Genomic DNA, 20,598 nt, shown 5'->3' with positions numbered 1-20,598 from the left:
ACCATATATTGAGGATCTATTGCAATCCCCTTACTCCTTGCATATATCATCCTGTATAATGTAAATCTGAGCATGTCACATCACAGCTCAAAACTCTCCAACTTTCCCATCATAATTTGGTTTTTACTCTAAGTCTTTACTTTGCCCTACAATGAATTCCTTCTGCCTATCTCTCCAACATTACCTCCTATCACTGCCCTCCTTGCTTGCAGGGCAAGCCGAAGGAAGCCACACAAGCCTCCTCAAACATGTCAACCATATTCCCACCTCAGGTCCTTTGCACTTGCCATTCCCTGGGTCTTATATGTTCAATACCAAGGCTGTCACATGGCCTGCTTCCTCTCTCTTGTCAATCTCTGCTCAAATGTCACATCCTCAGAGAGGTCTTCCCTAGCTATGCTATCTAAAATGGAAACCCGTGCTTCCCTGGTGGCGCACTGGTTAAGAATCTGCCTGCCAACGCAGGGGACACAGGTTCGAGCCCTGGTCCAGGAAGATTCCACACGCCGTGGAGCAACTAAGCCTGTGCGTCACAACTACTGAGCCTGAGCTCTAGAGCCTGTGAGCCACAACTACTGAGCCCACGAGCCACAACTACTGATGCCTGCATGCCTAGTGCCCGTGCTCTGCAACAAGAGAAGCCACTGCAATGAGAAGCCTGCACACCGCAACGAAGAGTAGCCCCAGCTCGACGCAACTAGAGAAAGCCCACGCACAGCAACGAAGACCCAACACAGCCAAAAATAAATAAAATAAAATAAATTTTTTAAAAGCTTAAAAAATAATTAAATAAAATGGAAACCCTATCACTTTTTAATCTACTATCTACTGTTTTAGTTATATAATGGATGGATGGATGGATGGATGGATGATTTCATATGTTTCCAACAGCACTTTAAGGTCACTCTTTTCCCCCGTTTACAAATGAGAAAACCCTCAAAAGGCTCAATGAGAATCAAACAGCAAGTAAGTCACTAAGCTAAGACTTGAAGTTATTATACTGGTCTGGATCTAACACCTGCAATCTAGTCTGAGCCTTAAATGGCTTCTCAATTGTTCCTCATACCTATGCTTATTTTAAACAGTATCCTCTGAACCCTAAAATAAAGATATTAGTTGGTTATTTTGCATTTTGTGGAAAATCAGATTGGAGGAGATGGGGGAGGAAAGAATAAGTCACTTTTTTGAATACTAAGGCAGCACCAGCGTCCAACAACTGTGTTTAGTCTCGGAAGTTGCTAGCTTCTAGAGGCCATATCAGCATCATCTCTACTAACCAGGACGATGATAGGCTCACATATGAGAGAGATTATGAGCACAGGCTCTAGAGCAAGCTGCCAAGGTTCAAACCCTGACTCTCATTTACTAGCTGTGTGATCTTGGGTAAGTTAGTTAACTCCTATATGTCTCCGTTTCCTCATCTGTGAAATAGGGATAATTATAAAAGAATTATTATGAAAATTAAAGGAGTTTATATATGTAGAGTGCTGAGAAAAGTAGTATGCTCTCAAATGTTAGCCACTATTAATAGTCTCAAATTTCAAGACTTTAACAAAATAATATACAATCACACCTTAAAGCAAATATAAATGCACAAGTATACCATAATCCCAGGATTAAGAACCACCCATTGGATTGGGAGTTAACCTTTAACTGACTAAATTTAATTTAAAAGTTTACATGAAACTAAAATTCAGAAGAATTGAACCAAGAAAGGAAATTTAATTCCCAGAGTTACCGCCACCTCCTAACTTTTGATCTTGAACTTGTAGACTATCAACAAAGCTCTCTAGTCGATCTCAAGAGCCAGAAAAGAATGGAAAGAAAACCAGACTCGAACTTTTCGAGATTCATAAATCACGTCTACCTTTTTAATTGTCCCTTGAAACAAATTAGAACAGAACAGTCGGTAGAATGCTGTATTTAAATCCCCTATGCAAACATGCCTGAAGCACTCTGCAGAGACACAAGTTTCTGTGTGGTCTAGACATGGTAGAAGTATGCCAAAATCATAGCAACAGACACTGGTGGCCATTTACTTCTCAAACAATTGCAACAAACTTTCTCTATTTTTCAGCCCTGAGAGCTTATCAACTGCTTCAAGGGAGCAAGGAGCTTGTCTGTCTTGTTCACCACTGTTTCCCTAGACCTGGAACAACGCTTGGCACATAGTAGGCACTCAATAAATGTTTACTGAAAAAAAAAACCCAACTATTAGACAAAGTGATATTACTTTCAGCAAAGATGATGACAAAAAGAGAAATTTCTCAAAATTGTAAGCATGATGTTAACACTGCTGAATATTTATGAACTATTGGAGGTTATTTTTGGTAGTGTCAGTTTTACATCCAAGAAGAATTATATACATAAGCATATAAATTTTCTAATGGTAAATTATCAAAAATGGCATCTAAAACATTTAACAACAAATAACAAATTAATATACTACGTATATAAATTAACATCTAAATAAAAAACTAAAAATGTATTTCCCTTTGGTTGCTATATTAAAACTGCTGTCACATAATTTAAATTGAAATTCAAACCATTCAAGTCATTCCGATAATTTCCAAATACCTTTTGATTTTTAGAAACTGTTGGTGTAATCATCTATATGCTACAGCTATCCCTGGCTAAACAATGCCCCACATTCTGTCTAAACCACAATCTGATGCAAGAAACCACACTGGTATATGTATAGCTGATTCACTTTGCTGTACAGCAGAAACTAGCATAGCATTTTAAATCAACTGTACTCCACTAAAAATTAAAAAAAAAAAAAAAAAAAGAAAAGAAACCACGCCAAATTCTTGTAACAACAAGTCATGAGCTCCCCAGCTCCTTATGCTTGTTGGATCCAGGAAAGATCAGTAAAAAAAATTGAGCATGGTGATCGGGTATGTTCCTGGACGCCAGAGCCTGGATCAAGGTTGGAAAGCACCCGTGCCAAAAATAATGCCACCAACACCACCTACCCTACCACCCCATCCAATTTTGGGCCACTCTGGAGCAGAGGAGAAGTGCTGCATCTCTACAACCATCACTACCAGCATGAGTTCCCTCTGCTGCCTCACACCCTCAGCACCCCTGGGGGTCAGCTGCATCCACACCAGAATGCTTCTAAGCCCTATCACTCGCCTCCACCAGGCAACAGTAACAGGTAACTCTCAACAAGTAGAGAATTTCCCTTTACTGGCTAGTGCAGAAGTACTTTAGCATTTAAAAAACAGGTTTGACAATACAGCTATGTACCAACTGAAAACCAGCCCTGAGGATTACCAATATGGAATAATAACACTATGTTGAAACATTTTTGAAATAAATGAACCATTAAACTGAGCATCTGGAAGATAGTTTGGAGGGTTATCCAAAAGGTATCCATTAAAAAAACTTCAATTTATAAGTTATTAGGACATAGTAACAAACTTGTTCCAATTAGTATCTATCCTCCAAAATCTACCCTCCACCAGCCAGATAGAATTTTGATCCCTTCTGAAGGAGAGAATGTCATAATTTAAAAATGGGAAGTAGACCATGGACCTTTTCTTGGCTACACTATGCCAAAGCTGACTGGTTTCAGAGGGGACCACAAATCAAACTTGTTCCATGCACCAGTAGAGAGGTAAATATGTTGGGCCCCAGGGACACCCCTTTATGCCACCCACTCTGGCTTCCCTTTATCTCCTATCCCACCAGGCCACTGCTGCTGCCACCCACCACCCTGTGCAGGCACCTCTCCCCACTCAGGAGATCTCACCCAACTTGAGCTCCCTCACCCAGGCCTGGTAGTGCTCTCCTCCCTGCATGGACACCTTTCTTGCTTAGCCCCACCTAGATGCTTTTCCACTGAATTATTCAGGAAAGTAGGAAGGAAGCAGAGTCCTTATAACTTTAAATGTACTTGGGAAATACCTCAAGGAACTTCTGGGAGGTTCACTCTCATTGCTTTATCATCAGCTTGCATAGTTATCTTGGCATTCTATTGAAAACAATACTTTCATGGTTCCTCCTAAGCCCTGGACAAAGTAAATGAATTTTTCCTTCTCTTTACCTGTTGCCTTGAATCTACCCAGAGAAACCTCCCATTTGCTCCCTTTGAACAATGCCCCTTTTAACATTAAATATTCTTTTACATGGTCTCATCTACCTAAAATGTCTTCTCCCACACCAGTTTGCTTAATGAGTACCTTCACCAATTTAAAGCACACCCTGGAAGCCCACCTACTGGCAGAAGGATCCTAAACAAATACAAAGAAAGTGAGCACTTAACTCTGACAATTCAGAAAACAAAAGATGCTGACCTCGGACACTAATAGAAATACTGGAGCAATCCTGTCACATCTGGCCTATGACTTAATGTTTCTGCTTTTCTTTTTTCCAGTAAAGAACAACTTCAGAGCCTCAATTTTTTATTCTTGAAATGATAAATAATACTTAACTCACCTAATTTGTTGAGAAGAACAAATAAGGTAATGTGGAAGTGATTTTAATCCATTAAATAATCACATAAATATGATTAGTTAATATTATTATTTCCTTTCTCAAATACTACTGTGGGCCCAAATTATCAAATTTTAGAATATTCAGAAAATGTGTGCCCAGCTGCATTTGTGAATGACTAGTGATGCAACTTAGGAATCTCAGAAGTATTTTCAATCAGAAAAAGTAAGTATATTAACCTCAATGAAAGTCTAGTTGGCAGCAACCTTTAATTCACCTGTTCATTCATCCATTCATTCAATAAATATTTACTGAATACCCACTATTTTCAAGGCACTCTTCTGAGTGCTAGTTAATAAACAGTAAACGGGGCTTCCCTGGTGGCGCAGTGGTTGAGAATCTGCCTGCCAATGCAGGGGACACGGGTTCAAGCCCTGGTCTGGGAAGATCCCACATGCCACGGAGCAACTGGGCCCGTGAGCCACAATTACTGAGCCTGCGCGTCTGGAGCCTGTGCTCCGCAACAAGAGAGGCCACGATAGTGAGAGGCCCGCGCACCGCGATGAAGACTGGCCCCCACTTGCCACAACTAGAGAAAGCCCTCGCTCAGAAACAAAGACCCAACACAGCCATAAATAAATAAATAAATAAATAAATAAATAAATAAATAAATAAATAAATAAAAGAAAGGCAAGTAACTTTAAAAATAAAAAAATTAAAAAAATAAACAGTAAACAAAATAGAGCCCCTCCCTTCAGGAGCTTCCATTCAAATGGGAGGAGACAGGCAACTGACAATCAATTCACATGTTAGGTAGTGGTAAAGACTATAACAAATAAAGTAGGGTAAGGGGTTAGAGAGTGTCTAAAGAAAGTGGTCAGGGAAGGCTTGTCTGAGGAGGAGACATGTGAGTGGAGATTCGAAGGAAGTGAGCGACAAAACCATGTAGACACCTGAAGGAAGAGCTGCACAAGAACATCAAAGGGCCTGAGGCTGGGACATACTTGGCATGTTGAGAAATGGCAAGGTGACCAGCATGCCAGGAGAGCAGTGTGTGAGGGGAGATCAGTAAGGGATGAGGTGGGATAGGTACACACAGGCAGATGATGTATGGCCTTGCCAACCGTGTGAAGGAACTTAGATTTGATAGTGGGTGTGATGGGAGGGTTGTGAGCAAGCAAATAACATGTCGTCAATTTTATGTTTTGATGGGATTACACAAGAAACTGCATGATCTGTATGTCTTCTGTACTTCTTTAATATTTGTATTTTTTTAAACTATTTGCATCCTCTACTCTGTTGTGACAAATGCTGCTTTGAGACTGAGTAAAATGGATTCTGATAATTGAATATTGGATTTGGTGACATGGAGGCCACCAGTGATCTTGACAAAGGAAGTTTCTGAGGAGTACTGAGGGGCAAACAGCCTAATTGAGATCAAGGGAAAACTGAAGCAGATGATTGTAGAGATAGCAAGTACAGACAAATTTCTAACTTTGCTAAAAATGGAGCAAAAAGGAAACTGAAGTTGGAGGAGCCTGAGGGGTCAAGAAAGGAGATGTTCCATTCTGTGTTTATATTGATGGGGAAAATCTAGTAGAAAAGACTTTTCATAAAAATGATGATCTAGGAAAGGGGAGGGTATTTGAAAGAAGTAAACCTATGAGAGAAGTGAAAAAGGAAAAGATCTAGTCTGCAAAGGAGGAAAAGTTGGCACTAGATAGTAGCAGGGACAGTACATCTCCTTTTAATATAAAGGAAGGAAAGAAAAATATGTGGGGTACAGAGGTAAAAAGGTTGGTAGACTTAGTGATAAGAAGATACAGAAGTTTCCTGATGGCTTGTATAAAAGCAAGAAAGCTGAGGGGGTGAACATGGGGAGGGAAATCTGGAGGCTTGAAGAGAGAGAAAGTATAAAATAATTGTGTTGAATGGCAACTTTGTCTTCCTAGTGCCCTTATTTTCTAAATCATTCTTGACTACTTCATATTGTAAGCTTTTAGAGGACAAGAAGCTACACTTACCTTGTTTTTTCTGTATTTAGAAGAGTCATATACAAGGAAGAGATGCATAATATGTAAAGGAGTAGTTGCTATGATGCTGGATGGCCAGGACATTAAAGTTTGCCTAACTGGAGTCTTTGGGGGGGGGGAACACAAAAATATGTGACCTTGATTAATTATGAAACAATATGTCACATTTTGGGCAAAAAGAAATAGAAGCATAAGCAGTATATACCACGCACTCAAAAACTCAACAAGCATATACTCACTCATCAGGTGTTTTTAATCCTCTAAGAGTTCAGGGGTGTTAGTTACAATGATTACTTTTATTTAAATCACACTGACAGGCTGAGCACCTGGTTACTCCAGCCACATAATTAAGCTTACATCTCAGTATTACCACTTAGCTTACTTTCTATTTTATGACCTGAAAATGAATCTTATAAGGTCAAAAATTCAAATGCACCTGTTGTGGTTTTTTAACTTCATTCCACATGTTTTTTAACCTACTGAAGGGAATGCTTACCAATGTCAGTTTCCTTATTATTCTCCCTGAACTTGGGTGTGGCCAGCCTACACTACCAGCAGCATTACATCTACCTAATTAGAGAACAATAAAGTTGACCTTTGAAAATAAATGCACATGTCAAATATCAGAAAATGTTTTCTCTTCACCTATTTTAAGGGTAACATTTGTTACTTATGTGTATAAATATTATTACAATTTGGGATTACCCAATCGTCAATAGAATGAGAGCTAAGAATAAATAAACGTTTGAAAATATTTTCACCAGAAAATGAGGCTAAATACAATTGTAGATATTTTCTACAATTCTGTTTAGCCTCATTTTCTGGTGAAATTTAAGTTCAGCCTCATTTGTTAACACTCATGTAAAGAAACTTGAAAGCCAACTGTCTGTAATATTTTCGTGTTTTGTGGTACAGGTTACCTCCACTTGTTCACCTGTTAATACTTCTCCAACAACTTAAAGCTTTCTTATGAAGGATTGTTGTGAATACTGATATCTGCACATTTCTAAAAGGTTCCCAGGTGGAGGACAGCTCTCCTCCATGTTAGCATAAGTCTGGTTTTCCAATCTCTGGGCTAGATGCAGTTGTTCTTGTTTAAAAGGGCAGTGCACGTTGAGGATGTATTTACCCAAGACAGCATTTAACAAATTGATTTTAATTGCTGATTTGCTTGTCTGTATCCCCCCCTCTAGACGATAAACTGTGGGATCAGGGACTGTGTCCATCTAGCTCTTCTTTGACTCCTCAACTTGACACATAGTAAGAGGTCAATAAAATATATGTTGAATCAATGAAAGTCCCAGCACTTTGGAAAGCGGTTATGAAGCCTTCCACAGCAAACGCCACTTACCTGTGAGATCCAGAGTTCTGTCCACAAAGACCACTGATGCCCTGCCTGGGGCGGTCTTCCTCCTGTTCTTGGCGGGAGCAAAATTGGCCAGATCTGCAGCGATGATCCGACTGAGGGAACCTACAGCAAAACACTCCTCCCGTACCCCTAAATGCTCACACAGGGAACTGAGGCCGGACACCAGGCACCTAATCGTCAGCAGCAGCTCAGGGGTTAGGGTAGTGGCATCCACCTCAGCCAGGTTTCCCAGCCTCCTCTTGTCCGGTCGGGCACGGTTGAGGATATGCACATCCTGGGGTAATAGTGGGAAAAGGGAAGCAAAAGCTGGAGTCAAGGCAAGGTGGGGAGCAGCAGATGCGAGTAACAACGGGACGTGCAGCACCTCAGCCGTGTAGTTCATGTTGCCCATCCACTCACACAGCTTCTCCTCCAGTTGCTCGAACACTGGCTGCTGCCCTTCCAGCTCAGCCGCCGCCGCCGGCGGCACGTGATTAGCCGTGAGGTGGACTGCGTGATTCACAGCCGTGACCACCACACAATACTGGAAGTGACTGCGGCAGATGATGTCCCGTAGGGTCTCCACGGTCCGGCCTTTCAGCAGGCAACTCAACACAAACACCGCTTTGGGATGCTCGGCTCCGCCACCAACTGCGGCGGGCTCGAACTCCCGCAGGTAACACGCAGAGTTCCCCACCGCCTCCAGCAGCCGTGAGGACCCGCAGCCCCAGTGCAGGCTCTCGGCGCAGGCGGCGTCCAGGTAGACCACGGCCCGTTTCACTTTGGCCAGAACCTGCTCCCAGGCTTGCTGGGTGAAGGACAGCACGCCTGGGGTGCTCATGGTGGGGATTCGCAGACTCAGGGCACCGAGCTCAGGAACTTCTCTCAGAACTCACAGCTTCCGGGAATTGGGCTCCGGGAGACCTTGACAGTCAACACTGTACACGTGGGATGGCCTCCGATTCATCCAGTGTAGGCGCATGGTAATGACGTCACGGAGCGTGATTGGCTAGCGGGGAGACGTCGCGGAAGAATGGTGAGGGCTGGGAATAAACGGGCGGGGCTCCGAGGCTCCCGGGTGCCTCGAAAGTTCGGGGAAGTGGGAAGGAGCTGCCTAAGAAAGAGCTGAGGGATTTTCTTTTCGTCTCCCTCTCTGCTCGGATTATCTTCGCTGCTCCTTGAGAAATCTCAGGAATGATAAAACATAATTCTAAATATGATATTTTCCTTGGATCTGAACGCATCTCTTTAAAAGTGGTGTGTTGCCAGCAAAACTAAGAGCAGCCAGAGAAGATAAAAACAACCAACTGCTGTGTGATGTTTCATAGTTTATACATTACTATCACATACATTATTGGACACAAACCTCTAACAGACATAACGGTTTCGCTTTCTCCATCTTCCTTCCCTCATCTCATTGGCACTAACTCTTCATCCACTTAAGAAATCTAGAATCCAGCCCTTTCTCCTCATCCATCCTTCCTCTCACTGCCTTAATCCACCGTCTTCGGTCAACTGAACAATAGCAGTGACCCTTCCCCCCCATCATTTCCCAGTTTTCCATCTATTCTACCTTCCATTCAGTTTGCTTCCTAGTAAGCTAAGCTTGTTCAACCATTTTTCTGCTTAAAATCCTCTCCTGGCCCAGTTGCCTACAGAATACAGCCAGATGCGTTATAATGGCACCAAAAACCTTCATGATTTCTCAATTTCTCTCCAGCTGTCCCAGCTTAGAACATTAAACAGCTGCACAATGAAGTCAACAGATTGAGCCCAGAATGTCTTATAGGTTCAGTTCATTCAATCAGTATTTATAAAGCACTTATTAAGTGTAATCACTGAGCTAGGCTCCAAAATACAGTGGTTAATAAGATATATTACCTGATCCATGAAAAATTAACACCTCTGCTAAGTACTTGCCATATCTGGGGTAAGTTTTAACATACCTGTTTTCCTTAACATATCTGTTCTGCTAGATGGTGCGCTAGAAGCTTGGTATCCCCAACACTAGAAAATAACAGGTATTCAATAAATGTTTGTTGAATAAATGCTCAGTTCATATCAGTATAATAAATAATATATTCAACCAACTTTTAATGGACATGTACAATATTCCAGACACTGTGCTGGACACTGAGGATATAGATAGAAGTAATCCACAGTCTTGCCTTCAAAAGAATCTGAAATAAAAGAACCCACACATGTAAAGCAAGCAAATGCAATAAAACATTACAGAAGCAATGTTTTTAATTGTTTGTTTGTTTGTTTGTTTTGCCACACCATGCAGCATGCAGGATCTTAGTTCCCCAACCAGGAGTCGAACTCCTGGACCAGAGCCCCCTACATTGGGAGCACAGAGTCTTAACCCCTGGACCTCCAGTGAAGTCCCAGAGCAATGTTTTTTTTTATAATTTTTTTAAAATTATTTATTTATTTATTTATTTATTTTTGGCTGTGTTGGGTCTTCGCCCCTGTGCGAGGGCTTCCTCCAGCTGCGGCAGGTGGGGGCCACTCTTCATCGCGGTGCATGGGCCTCCCACCGTCGCAGCCTCTCCCGTTGCGGAGCACAGGCTCCAGACGTGCAGGCTCAGCAGTTGTGGCCCATGGGCCCAGTTGCTCCACGGCATGTGGGATCCTCCCAGACCAGGGCTCGAACCTGCGTCCCCCGCACTGGCAGGCAGGCTCTCAACCACTGCGCCACCAGGGAAGCCCCAGAGCAATGTTTTAAAAAAAAAAAATGTTCGAGTTATAAAGTGGGAAAAATAAACTCTGACTAAGTGAAGCAAAAAGGGAAGTGGTCAGAAGAAGTTTCATATAGGACATAAGTTTTGAGTTGCCTTCAAAGAAAACCAGGTGTTCACCAGGTGTACAGGATGGGGAGGAGCATTCCTGCAGCCAAGCAAAGAGTGCAGCATGAACAAAGGTATAGAAGTATGAAACCTTACAACATGTTCTCTGGAGCTACAAATGGTTTAGTATAGTTTGAATGTACTGTTTGAAGATAGGCCCATGGAGAAATAGGAGCTAGGAACTAGAAAAGAAGGGAACAAGTTTCAAAAAGAATAGAGTGGTCAACAGTAGTGAGTGACAGAAAAGGGAAAAGTGAGATGGAATCTGAAAAAAAAAAAGTTGGCAGAATATGAAATTAGGTTCAAAGAAAGTAGCTTGGCCCCTAAAGTTCAAGGAGGGAACAGTTCTAGGATATAATGAGATCCATAGTGTGGCCCTAAATGCAGACTGCTGACGTGGATGAATGAAGATTGTTGAATAGTTAGATTCTAGGAGATCAAAAAACAGACGAGCAGAATGTGCAAGTTACTTGTTATGATGCCAAGTGGTAAAGGAACGGAAGACTGTGTACCAGACCCCAACATCATCTGTGAATAAGGGGAAATGAAGAGAGAGAGGCAGAGGTGGTTAATAAGGAGGTATGCACTGGCAAGGAGGAGGATTTTCAAAAGAAAGTGGCACCATAACAGTCTGGTAGTGGCCCACCAGAGCAAGGGAAATGGCAATACTATCTCCAGGCTCCATAGTACAACTGGGTGAAGAAAAATGGTGGGTCTCCAGTAGAGAAAGACGAGGAGATGTGCTGTCCTTGGAGGGAAGTTAGATTTCAGTTTCAGTGAATGAGTAGAGACATCTCTGCTAAAATACTGAGAATGTGGGACATGTATATATAATGGAACAAAGTTAGGGACTGAGAGTTAGATACAGAGTTGGAATTCAGGCCTGAAGAAACTGGGAGAGAATAAGCACAGAGTATGTAAGGGAATGACACTTAAAGAGTTAACAAAAAGTAACTCAGAATGAGGAAATGTGGAGAACTGCATAAAGTTGGGCAATACACAACCTGTACAGCCACACGCCACCCAAAGGGCTGCCAGATCATGAAGGGGCTTATAGGTCATGTGGTAGGAAGTCTGGATTTTATTTTATGTGTAACAGGAAACTATTGAAGGGTTTGTGTTACTTGAATTGCAGTGGGGCAGTGGAGATGGAGAGAAGTAGACAGATTTGGGATATAGTAACAGGTTTTGCTAATGGATTTTTATAGGCGTGAGAGGGACTCAAGAGGGAAAGAGGGGAATCAAGGATGATTCCTTAGGTTTTGGCTGAACAACTGGTTGGACGGTGGTTATTGATAATATGATGGAGAAGCTTGGGAGAGAATGGAAGTGGGACAGGACAGGTTAGGGAAGGGAATTCACAAGTTCTGTTTTGGGCATAAGTTTGAGATGCCTATTAAATACCCAAGAGAGGCATCAGGTGAAGCATCTGAGTGAGCAGCTTGTCCTGAGCTTAACGATAAATTAAGAATGCAGACAGAAAATTGGGAGTCATAGATATATATGACATAGTATTAAAAGTCATGGGGTTGGATGAAATAACCTTGGGGGACAGGGTAGACAGAAAAGAGAAGAAAACCCAGGAAAAAATTGATTTCTTGATCTCAGACATCATGGCAGAGTTAGATGAATTCTTGCTAAAATTGCATGCTTAAGATCATCAGATTTACCTTATTTAAATGTGATTTGTACTTTTCTGCTCAAAATAGCTAGCAATTATTTTCTATTCTCATAAAATCAAGCATATCTCCATCTCATTTCTAAGTCCTCTCTATTCATGATCAACACTTAAGGATTTACTAAGCACTTTTCATTTGCTTGATATTGTAAAAGAGAATCTGGTGAACAAAAAAATTTTGTTTTCACCCTTAAAGAATGTGAAGTTTACATAGCAGTGTAGCTGTGAATAGATGACACAATTGCCAGAAACAACTAGCAACATAGAATTTAGTGTTAAAATATATCAGAATGCAGAGGAAGATGGATAATTGTGGCTTAATTCCTTGTTGTGGTATCTAGAGACGAAGGAAAACTCTATACATGTGCAGTTTCTCAGGATGTTCAAGGGACAAAAGGCCTAAACCATAACATATGTTGAAGAAAATAATCAATAAACGATTTATAATAGGATAGAAAAGAGTTTTATTTGCCAAACTGAGGACTATAGCCTGGAAGACAGCCTCTCAGATAACTCTGAGGAACCGCTCCGGAGAAGCATAGTCTTCAGCACAATTTTATGTCTTATCAGAAGAAAGAACATCAAACAAGTCAGGGGTGCATTCTTACGTGGTTTCAAAAAAAAGAAAAAAGGTCAGCAAGTACACGGCGAATAGTATGGCCTTGGCACCTGGAAAGTTAGTCTTATCATTGAAGGAGTACCAGCACTGGTGACCCAGGAAGGGAGGCATTTAATATTTATTTGTTTATTACTTTTTGGCTGCGCGGCATGAGGGATCTTAGTTCCCTGACCAGGGATCAAACCCACGCCCCTGGCAGTGAAAGCACAAAGTCTTAACCCCTGGACCACCAGGGAAGTCCCTAATCTTTATTTTTAACATGGACATTCTTTACTTCTGGTCAACGTGCCCTTTTCTTTAATAATTAAAGAAGAGGTACAAAGTATGTTTCATAGGCCACAAACAGGCTAGTTAGCATAAAATTCAAGTTAACTCACGGATAAGCCAGAATGACTTCCCCATACCCCAATATATGAAAACTTCTTTTACCAGTCACCTCTAACTTGTCAAATGCTTTCACATTTGAAACTTCATTTTACCTCTGTTATCCTTCCAAGAAGTGGGTATAAAATGCTATTTTAATATATCAATTTACTGATAAGGAAAGTGAGGAACATTGAAATGACATAACTAAAGTTGGCAATGAATAGTATAGTCGAGCCTAAATGCCATATCTATTCAAAACACATCTATTAGTACTTACTATCTACTAGATACTGAGCAAGGCACTTTTATTTGATCTTTTTTTTTTTAAAACATCTTTATTGAAGTATAATTGCTTTACAATGGTGTGTTAGTTTCTGCTTTATAACAAAGTGAATCAGTTATACATATACATATGTCCCCATATCTCTTCCCTCTTGCATCTCTGTCCCTCCCACCCTCCCTATCCCACGCCTCTAGGTGGTCACAAAGCACAGAGCTGATCTCCCTGTGCTATGCGGCTGCTTCCCACTAGCTATCTATTTTACATTTGGTAGTGTATATATGTCCATGACACTCTCTCACGCTTATTTGATCTTTACCTCCTGTCATCATTTTAATCATCATCTACTGAACATTCCCTTTCAGTACTTCTCAGAGATAGATACATTAAAACTGATGCTTTGTTGTTTTTGGCTACTTTTTTAAAATTTATTTATTTATTATTTTTATTTATGGCTGTATTGGGTCTTCGTTTCTGTGCGAGGGCTTTCTCTAGTTGTGGCAGGCGGGGGCCACTCTTCATCGCGGTGCGCGGGCCTCTCACCATCGCGGACTTTCTTGTTGTGGAGCACAGGCTCCAGACGCGCAGGCTCAGTAATTGTGGCTCACGGGCCCAGTTGCTCCGTGGCATGTGGGATCTTCCCAGACCAGGGCTTGAACCCGTGTCCCCTGCATTGGCAGGCAGATTCTCAACCACTGCGCCACCAGGGAAGCCCTGTTTTTGGCTTTTTTTTTTGCGAAGAACCAGCAGATCTCTCTCACACACACACCAACACAGACAAACATACACACACACACAATGGAAAACAAATATCATCAGAATATATGGAGTATCGTAGTTTGATAAGGTCATAATTTTATATAATATCTTCAAGCTACCTATCTTTGAAGTCTCTCCTGGTGGGAGATAAAGATACCTTTAACTAAGGAAGTCCATCCAGGCAAAGAACTCAGTTTGGAAGCAAGGAAGGAAGAGGTTCTTTAAGAGTGGTTATTAGTGATTTATGGGCTTCTCTGCTTGTGAAAATCTTCATTTTCAAAGCTTAGCTCAAATGCTACCTCCACCATGAAGGCGATTCTGATGCATCAATTATTATTCATCAGTTCTTCAGTTCAGTTTAAGTAATGCCTTGAAAGACAAGCTCATTTCAGGCAGCTGAAAGGAGAAAGAGGCTCCTCAGCAAAAGGCAGTTGGTTCTCCCATGAAACCACCAAAGGTCATTACAGACTCATAGAATGATAAATAGAAACATAAACAGACAGGACTGTGAGTGATTGCCTTATGATACTCTCGAGCAGAATGTAAAATCTTCACTTCGTTACTGTCAGTAGAGGCCAAGAAGATCTCCTAAGTGCTAGGCACCACAGCAGGAATTAGAACGACATATAAGAAGATGCCCTGTTTGAGGGAGGATTTGGTGAAGAGTCTTAGGAAAACAGATATGTAGTCAAATAATTACTATATGATGTGATAGACACATGCCACGGAATCAGCATAGTGTGAGGAAAGGAATGATTAGCTCTGCACTACCCACTCCAGAATAACTCTAATCTCATCTATATATCCTCTCTCTCCTTCACTCCACTCCAGCTACATTTGGGGTTCTTTGAATGCTCCAAGTATGCTTCTGCCTCAGGGTCTTTGCACTTCCTATTTTCTCCATCTGATAGGGCTTCTCCCAGAAATTCACAACGGTTTACTTCTCTCCATTCAGGTCTCTACTTTTGTACCACCTCATTAGAGTGGCTTTCCCCGACCACTTGATAAAAAATTGCATCCTATCCCTCTTCATCACTTTGCTCGGGGTCCCCCTTTCCTGCTTACCCTACTTTATAATCCTTATCACTATCTGACATACTGTACATTTATATGTTTATTGTCTGTCTCCCTTTCATTAGAATGAAAGCTTCACGAGAGGAAGGACTTTGTTTTACTCATTGCTGAATCTACATAGTTTAGAAGAGTCCTTGGCACTTGGTAGGCCCTCCATAAGTATTTATAGAATAAATAAAGAAATGGGGTTCAGGAAAGATTTCAAAAGTTGACTATATCTCAACAGACTTTAGAAATACGAAAGGGATTATCCTCTTCAGATAAGGGAGACTGAGAATAGCAATAGAGGAATGTTCAAAGGTTAGGGAGATTAAAACCACATGATTTGTTTAAATCGCATGAGATGGTGTGGCATTGGTATAAAAACACTTTGTGCTTCTATTAAGACCTGCTTTTCCCTTGTAGGAGAGTTAATTGTTTACCACCCTTCTGCCTTTCTCAATAAATTGAGAGCTCTCCAAGGGCAGGGGCTGTGTTTTACTCATACTTTTATTTCCCTAGTTCTTAAACAGCAGATATTCAATAATTGTTAAATAAATAAACGAAAAAATACGATGAAGCCCTTAAAAAATGAACATAGTTTGACATACACAAATGTGGAAAGGACCTCCAAGACACAGCTGAGGAAAAAAAAAAAAAAAACCAAACCAACCAATCAAATAAAAAAATCTACACAATGATACATACAATATTGTACCCTTTAAGACTCATTAATCTCAGGTTCTTTCACCAAAACAACACACGTGTAGCAAATATGTATAAAATTTCATAATGCTGCACATGAAACAGAAAAACAAGGGCTACTTCTGGAAAGGAGGGTAGTGGATGAGAAGGTCTTTGACTTTTTGACAAAGAGAATGCATTATTCATTTTTTAGTTTGGCTTTTGTTTGCTGTTAAGATTAATTTTTCAGGAAAGTGGGTATGAATTATGATTTCTTCTCTAATGAGAAACAGGGACTGATAAGGCAACGATTCTGTATCAAGTCTGATACAACAAGTAAAGAATGAAACAAGGCCTTCCGGAAGATTTAAAAAAAGCAAAACAAAACGAGAAAGCAAGCATCGCATGCATAAAGTAACAACGGCGCACTCTCCAGCAAAAGCAATACAGGTTATCAGAAGGAACGTTGGGGGAGGGGAATCGTAGCCTACGTAGGACGTCACGGGAGAAAGCCACGCTAAAAAGCAAGCGAGATCCCGTGGGGGCGGGGCCAACTGCGGTGCGCAGGCGCAACCAGGCTCAGGTGGCTGCCGCCGCGGAAGCGAAGCCACCTAGAGACTCCGTGCTGCTTGGGTGCTGCTGCGCGTGCGCGGGCGCGGGCGGCGCGGTGCCGGAGTCGTGTTCTTTGCCGCCTCCGCCGCCGGGCCATCTACCCGGGATTTGAGTCTCGCGCCTTCTTCGTTCGCTCGCCGGGGGTTCGCGCCCCTCTCGAGACCCCGGGCAGCGAGGCTGGGGAAGGGGTTGGAGGGGGCTGTTGATCGCCGCCTTTAAGTTGTGCTCGGGGCGGCCATGTCGGCCGGCGAGGTCGAGCGCCTAGTGTCGGAGCTGAGCGGCGGGACCGGAGGGGATGAGGAGGAAGAGTGGCTCTATGGCGGTACGGAACTTCCTGTCCCTTCTCTCTCTCCCGGGTTCTCTCAGGCCTCCCTTCCCGGCCCGCAAACGGCCGGCGTCCTGGGGCCCTCACGCCGCCGCCTGGGGCCTCTTGCATGGAGTCTCATGCGGCCTGACTTAGGCCGAGCGCGGCGTGTGCGTCCCCCGCCCCCCTTGCCTCCTCCTGCCCAGCCCACGCCCCCAACACGCACCCACCCGGTGGCGGCTGGGACCCCGCTGGGCAGGGGACCAGGGGCCGGGCCCCCAGCGTCGCCGTCCACTCCTCCCGGGCTTCTCGGCCGCCTCGCCTCTGTGCTCATTCCTCTTGTTTTCTTATATCGATTCTAAGCTGTGTTGGTGTGTCTCTTCTTGCCCCTTGACTGTGGGATGCCCTTCCTGTCCCAGGAACAGTCATTCTGTAATAATAGCTAAATAAAGTTGATGCTGTAAAACTAACGTCTTGTTTCTTGATGGTCAGTTTGTATGGAATGCACCTGCAAGGGTACCTCCTTGTGTGAAAGTCGTGCTTTAAAAATAATTAATTAAAGAGAGAGAGAGAGAGAAAGAAAGAGATGGAATACATTATGGCCCATAAAGAAAACCCCGAATGTCTCCTGTATTAAGGTGAAGTTTTTCTTTTTTAAGAGACTGCGTTTTAACCCACGTAGAAGTACCTCATGTCCCTTAGGCTTATGGTTTTCAGTATCACCTCGTGTATATCTTTTTCATAAAATAAATTTACTGCATCTTTTACTTCCCCCTTGAAAGGGAGTTGTTTGACATCTGGCTTTTAACTTCCATGAAGTCACAGCCCCTTCTTGTCTGTTGCCGGTACTAGATTTGAAAGTTAATGTTTGTTCCTTGCCTAAAATGCGTATTCTTGATTGTCTTTAAGATAGTTTAGTAGAAGTGCACGTTTGGGCACCACGCAGCTCCTTGATGATGTGACTTCGACAAACTTTGATTTTGATAAACTTGTAAAGTACGTTATCTTTGGCGGCAAGATTTAGCATTCGTAGTACTGTTTGAAATGTAAATGTGTAGGGTTTCTTTTACAAAGGTCTAGAAATCTTTAATACTTCTTAAGTTTATTTTTATAGAAGTAAAGTCTGATTTTTTTTATTTCTTTATTTTTCATAAAAGACATATCTTGTTAAGTCATTATAAGGTGATCTAACTTTGGATGTGCTTATAGGCCCATGGGACGTGCATGTGCACAGTGATTTGGCAAAGGACCTAGGTTAGTGCTTGTGATGATCACTTCAGATTTTCATAATACTGGTTTCTTTAAGAGTGGTTTGTTTGTTAATTTTATTTATTTATTTATGTATTTTTTTTGGTAGATGAAAATGAAGTTGAAAGGCCAGAAGAAGAAAATGCCAGGTTAGTGAAATTTCTTGTCGATGCTTATGCAGATTGTGCGGTACAGTGGTCCTGTCAACAGATTGTCAGAATTATTTTGTTATCATCATTGGCTTGATTACATTTTGACAAAGATAGCAAGACACTGAGTCCTTTATCGTTTTATTACTATTTCAGGACGTAATCTTATACCAATTCTATTTATTTGCTAGTAGCCCAGGGGACAAAATGTTCTTGAAGTAAGGGTTTGGATATTTTTCACTATTAAGTAACTTTGTACTCTTAAATGAGCTCAGTAGTGGAGTATACAGTATAACCATCAGACTACTAAGAAAAAAAGTTTTAACTTAAAAATTTTTTAAAAATAAAGAATTCCTTGGGTAACTACTTCTACAACTTAATATTTTTGATGGTGTAATGCATTGTGGTTATAATTTCAGTGTTTCGTATTTATTTAAAATTCGAAGTGGAATTAATGAATTTGTTATAAGATTGATTGCCTTTGTTAGATTACTAGAAAGGTCTGAGTATCATTTACAGAACATATCAGGGAGCCAGAAACTTATTCTAAATTTCAGAATAGCTCATGGATACAAGTACATGGATATTCTGACATCACTGAGCACATGCCTTAGTGTCTTATAATGGGGGAGGCGTGATTACAAAAAGGACTTTTAAAGAATATTTGGGTTTAAAAGAGGAGGAAATATGACTTCACACCCACTAGGATGGCTGTAATCAAAGAGACAGATAGTTAACAGGTGCTTGTGAAGATACAGAGAAATTGGAACCCTTATACACTGATGGTAGGATTGTAAAATGGTGCAACTATTATGGAAAACAGTCTGATAGTTCCTCTAAAGGTTAAACGTAGAGCTACCATATATAGCAGCATTATTCATAATAGCCAAAAAATGGAAATAACCCAAGTGTCCATCAAATGGATAGATTTAGAAAAGTGGTATATCCATACAGTGAAATATTATTTGGCAGTAAAGAGAAATGAAGTACTGATATGTGTTAGAACATGGATGAACCTTGAAAACATGCTAAATGAAAGAAGCCGGTCACAAAGAACTACATATTGTATTTCTTATTATATTAGATGTACACAGTAGGTACATCCAAAGTGACAGAAAGTAGTAGTTACAAGGACAGGGGAAAATGGAGAGCGACTACAAATATATAACGTTTCTTTTTGAGGTGATGAAAATGTTCTGGAATTAGATAGATAGATACATACATACGCTATTCTGTAAACGTACTTAAAAACCTTTCAGTTGTACACTTCAAATGAGTGGATTGTGTGGTATATGAATTGTATCTCAAAGCTGTGATTTTTTAAAGTTAATGGAGGGAAGAAGTGAGAAGTGGAAACAGCTCAGGGAGTGCTGAGATTATTGTCCCTCGCTTACAAATACCCCTATGTTGGAAGATTTTTTTTTTTATTTATTTTTTTGTTTTGTTTTTTCTTTTATTCATTGCTATATCATCTGAAATCTTTCATTTAGGGTTTTTTGTTTGTTTTTTTGTTTTTTGTTTTTGTCCGCCTCTGGTGGCATGCGGAACATCCCCCTGGGATCGAACCCCCACCCTCTGCAGTGGAAGCTTGGCGTCTTAACCACTGGACCACTAGGGAAGCCCTTGTCACTTAGTTTTGAAATGGATATATCCAACCCAGTTCCTAACCCTGCTCTCAGTTAACCACAGAGTTGGGATTTGTGTAGTTTAACAGTTACGAAAGTAATATTTCTTCATACCCTGTTTTTCAGTTGATCAAGAAATTAATGATAACAATCAGATACACATTTTTGTGAACTAATTTTTATTTTACTTTGTTAATATTAGTTCTTGGCTGCAATTCTTTTTTTTTTTTTTTTTTAAATTTATTTATTTATTTATTTATTTATTTATTTTTGGCTGTGTTGGGTCTTCGTTTCTGTGCGAGGGCTTTCTGTAGTTGCGGCAAGCGGGGGCCACTCCTCATCGCAGTGCGCAGGCCTTTCACTGTCGTGGCCTCTCCTGTTACGGAGCACAGGCTCCAGACGCACAGGCTCAGTAGTTGTGGCTCACGGGCGTAGTTGCTCCACGGCATGTGGGATCCTCCCAGACCAGGGCTCGAACCCGTGTCCCCTGCATTGGCAGGCGGATTCTCAACTACTGCGCCACCAGGGAAGCCCTTGGCTGCAATTCTTGA

The 20,598-nt window shown here is 41.5% G+C and overlaps 2 protein-coding genes across 31 annotated transcripts in view; one reads left to right on the top strand and one right to left on the bottom strand.

The window, feature by feature from the left end:
• The window catches only part of SCFD2 (sec1 family domain containing 2), a 393,678-nt gene extending 384,895 nt beyond the window's left edge, over positions 1 to 8,783 (bottom strand). Inside the window, exon 1 of the mRNA XM_059923024.1 lies at positions 7,825 to 8,783. Within this exon, the coding sequence (XP_059779007.1) occupies positions 7,825 to 8,662 (838 nt within the window). The 5' untranslated portion in view covers positions 8,663 to 8,783. The remainder of the gene's footprint in view (positions 1 to 7,824) is intronic.
• Positions 8,784 to 16,692: 7,909 nt separating this feature from the next.
• Positions 16,693 to 20,598, top strand: part of FIP1L1 (factor interacting with PAPOLA and CPSF1) — a 68,376-nt gene continuing 64,470 nt past the window's right edge. For 7 of the 30 annotated variants that reach the window (XM_059923023.1, XM_059923001.1, XM_059922999.1 and 4 more), the window contains exons 1-3: positions 16,694 to 17,043; positions 18,235 to 18,279; positions 18,383 to 18,422. In XM_059923023.1, the coding sequence (XP_059779006.1) occupies positions 16,959 to 17,043; positions 18,235 to 18,279; positions 18,383 to 18,422 (170 nt within the window). In that variant the 5' untranslated portion in view covers positions 16,694 to 16,958. Of the gene's footprint in view, positions 17,044 to 18,234; positions 18,280 to 18,382; positions 18,423 to 20,598 lie in introns of all 30 variants that reach the window. The other 23 variants (XM_059923012.1, XM_059923010.1, XM_059923007.1 and 20 more) reach the window with 8 other exon arrangements.

Source organism: Balaenoptera ricei, chromosome 5 (genome assembly GCF_028023285.1).
Source record: "Balaenoptera ricei isolate mBalRic1 chromosome 5, mBalRic1.hap2, whole genome shotgun sequence".
Lineage (NCBI taxonomy): Eukaryota > Metazoa > Chordata > Mammalia > Artiodactyla > Balaenopteridae > Balaenoptera > Balaenoptera ricei.
Note: the sequence above shows the minus strand (reverse complement) of the source record. Positions and strands in the feature narration are given on the sequence as shown.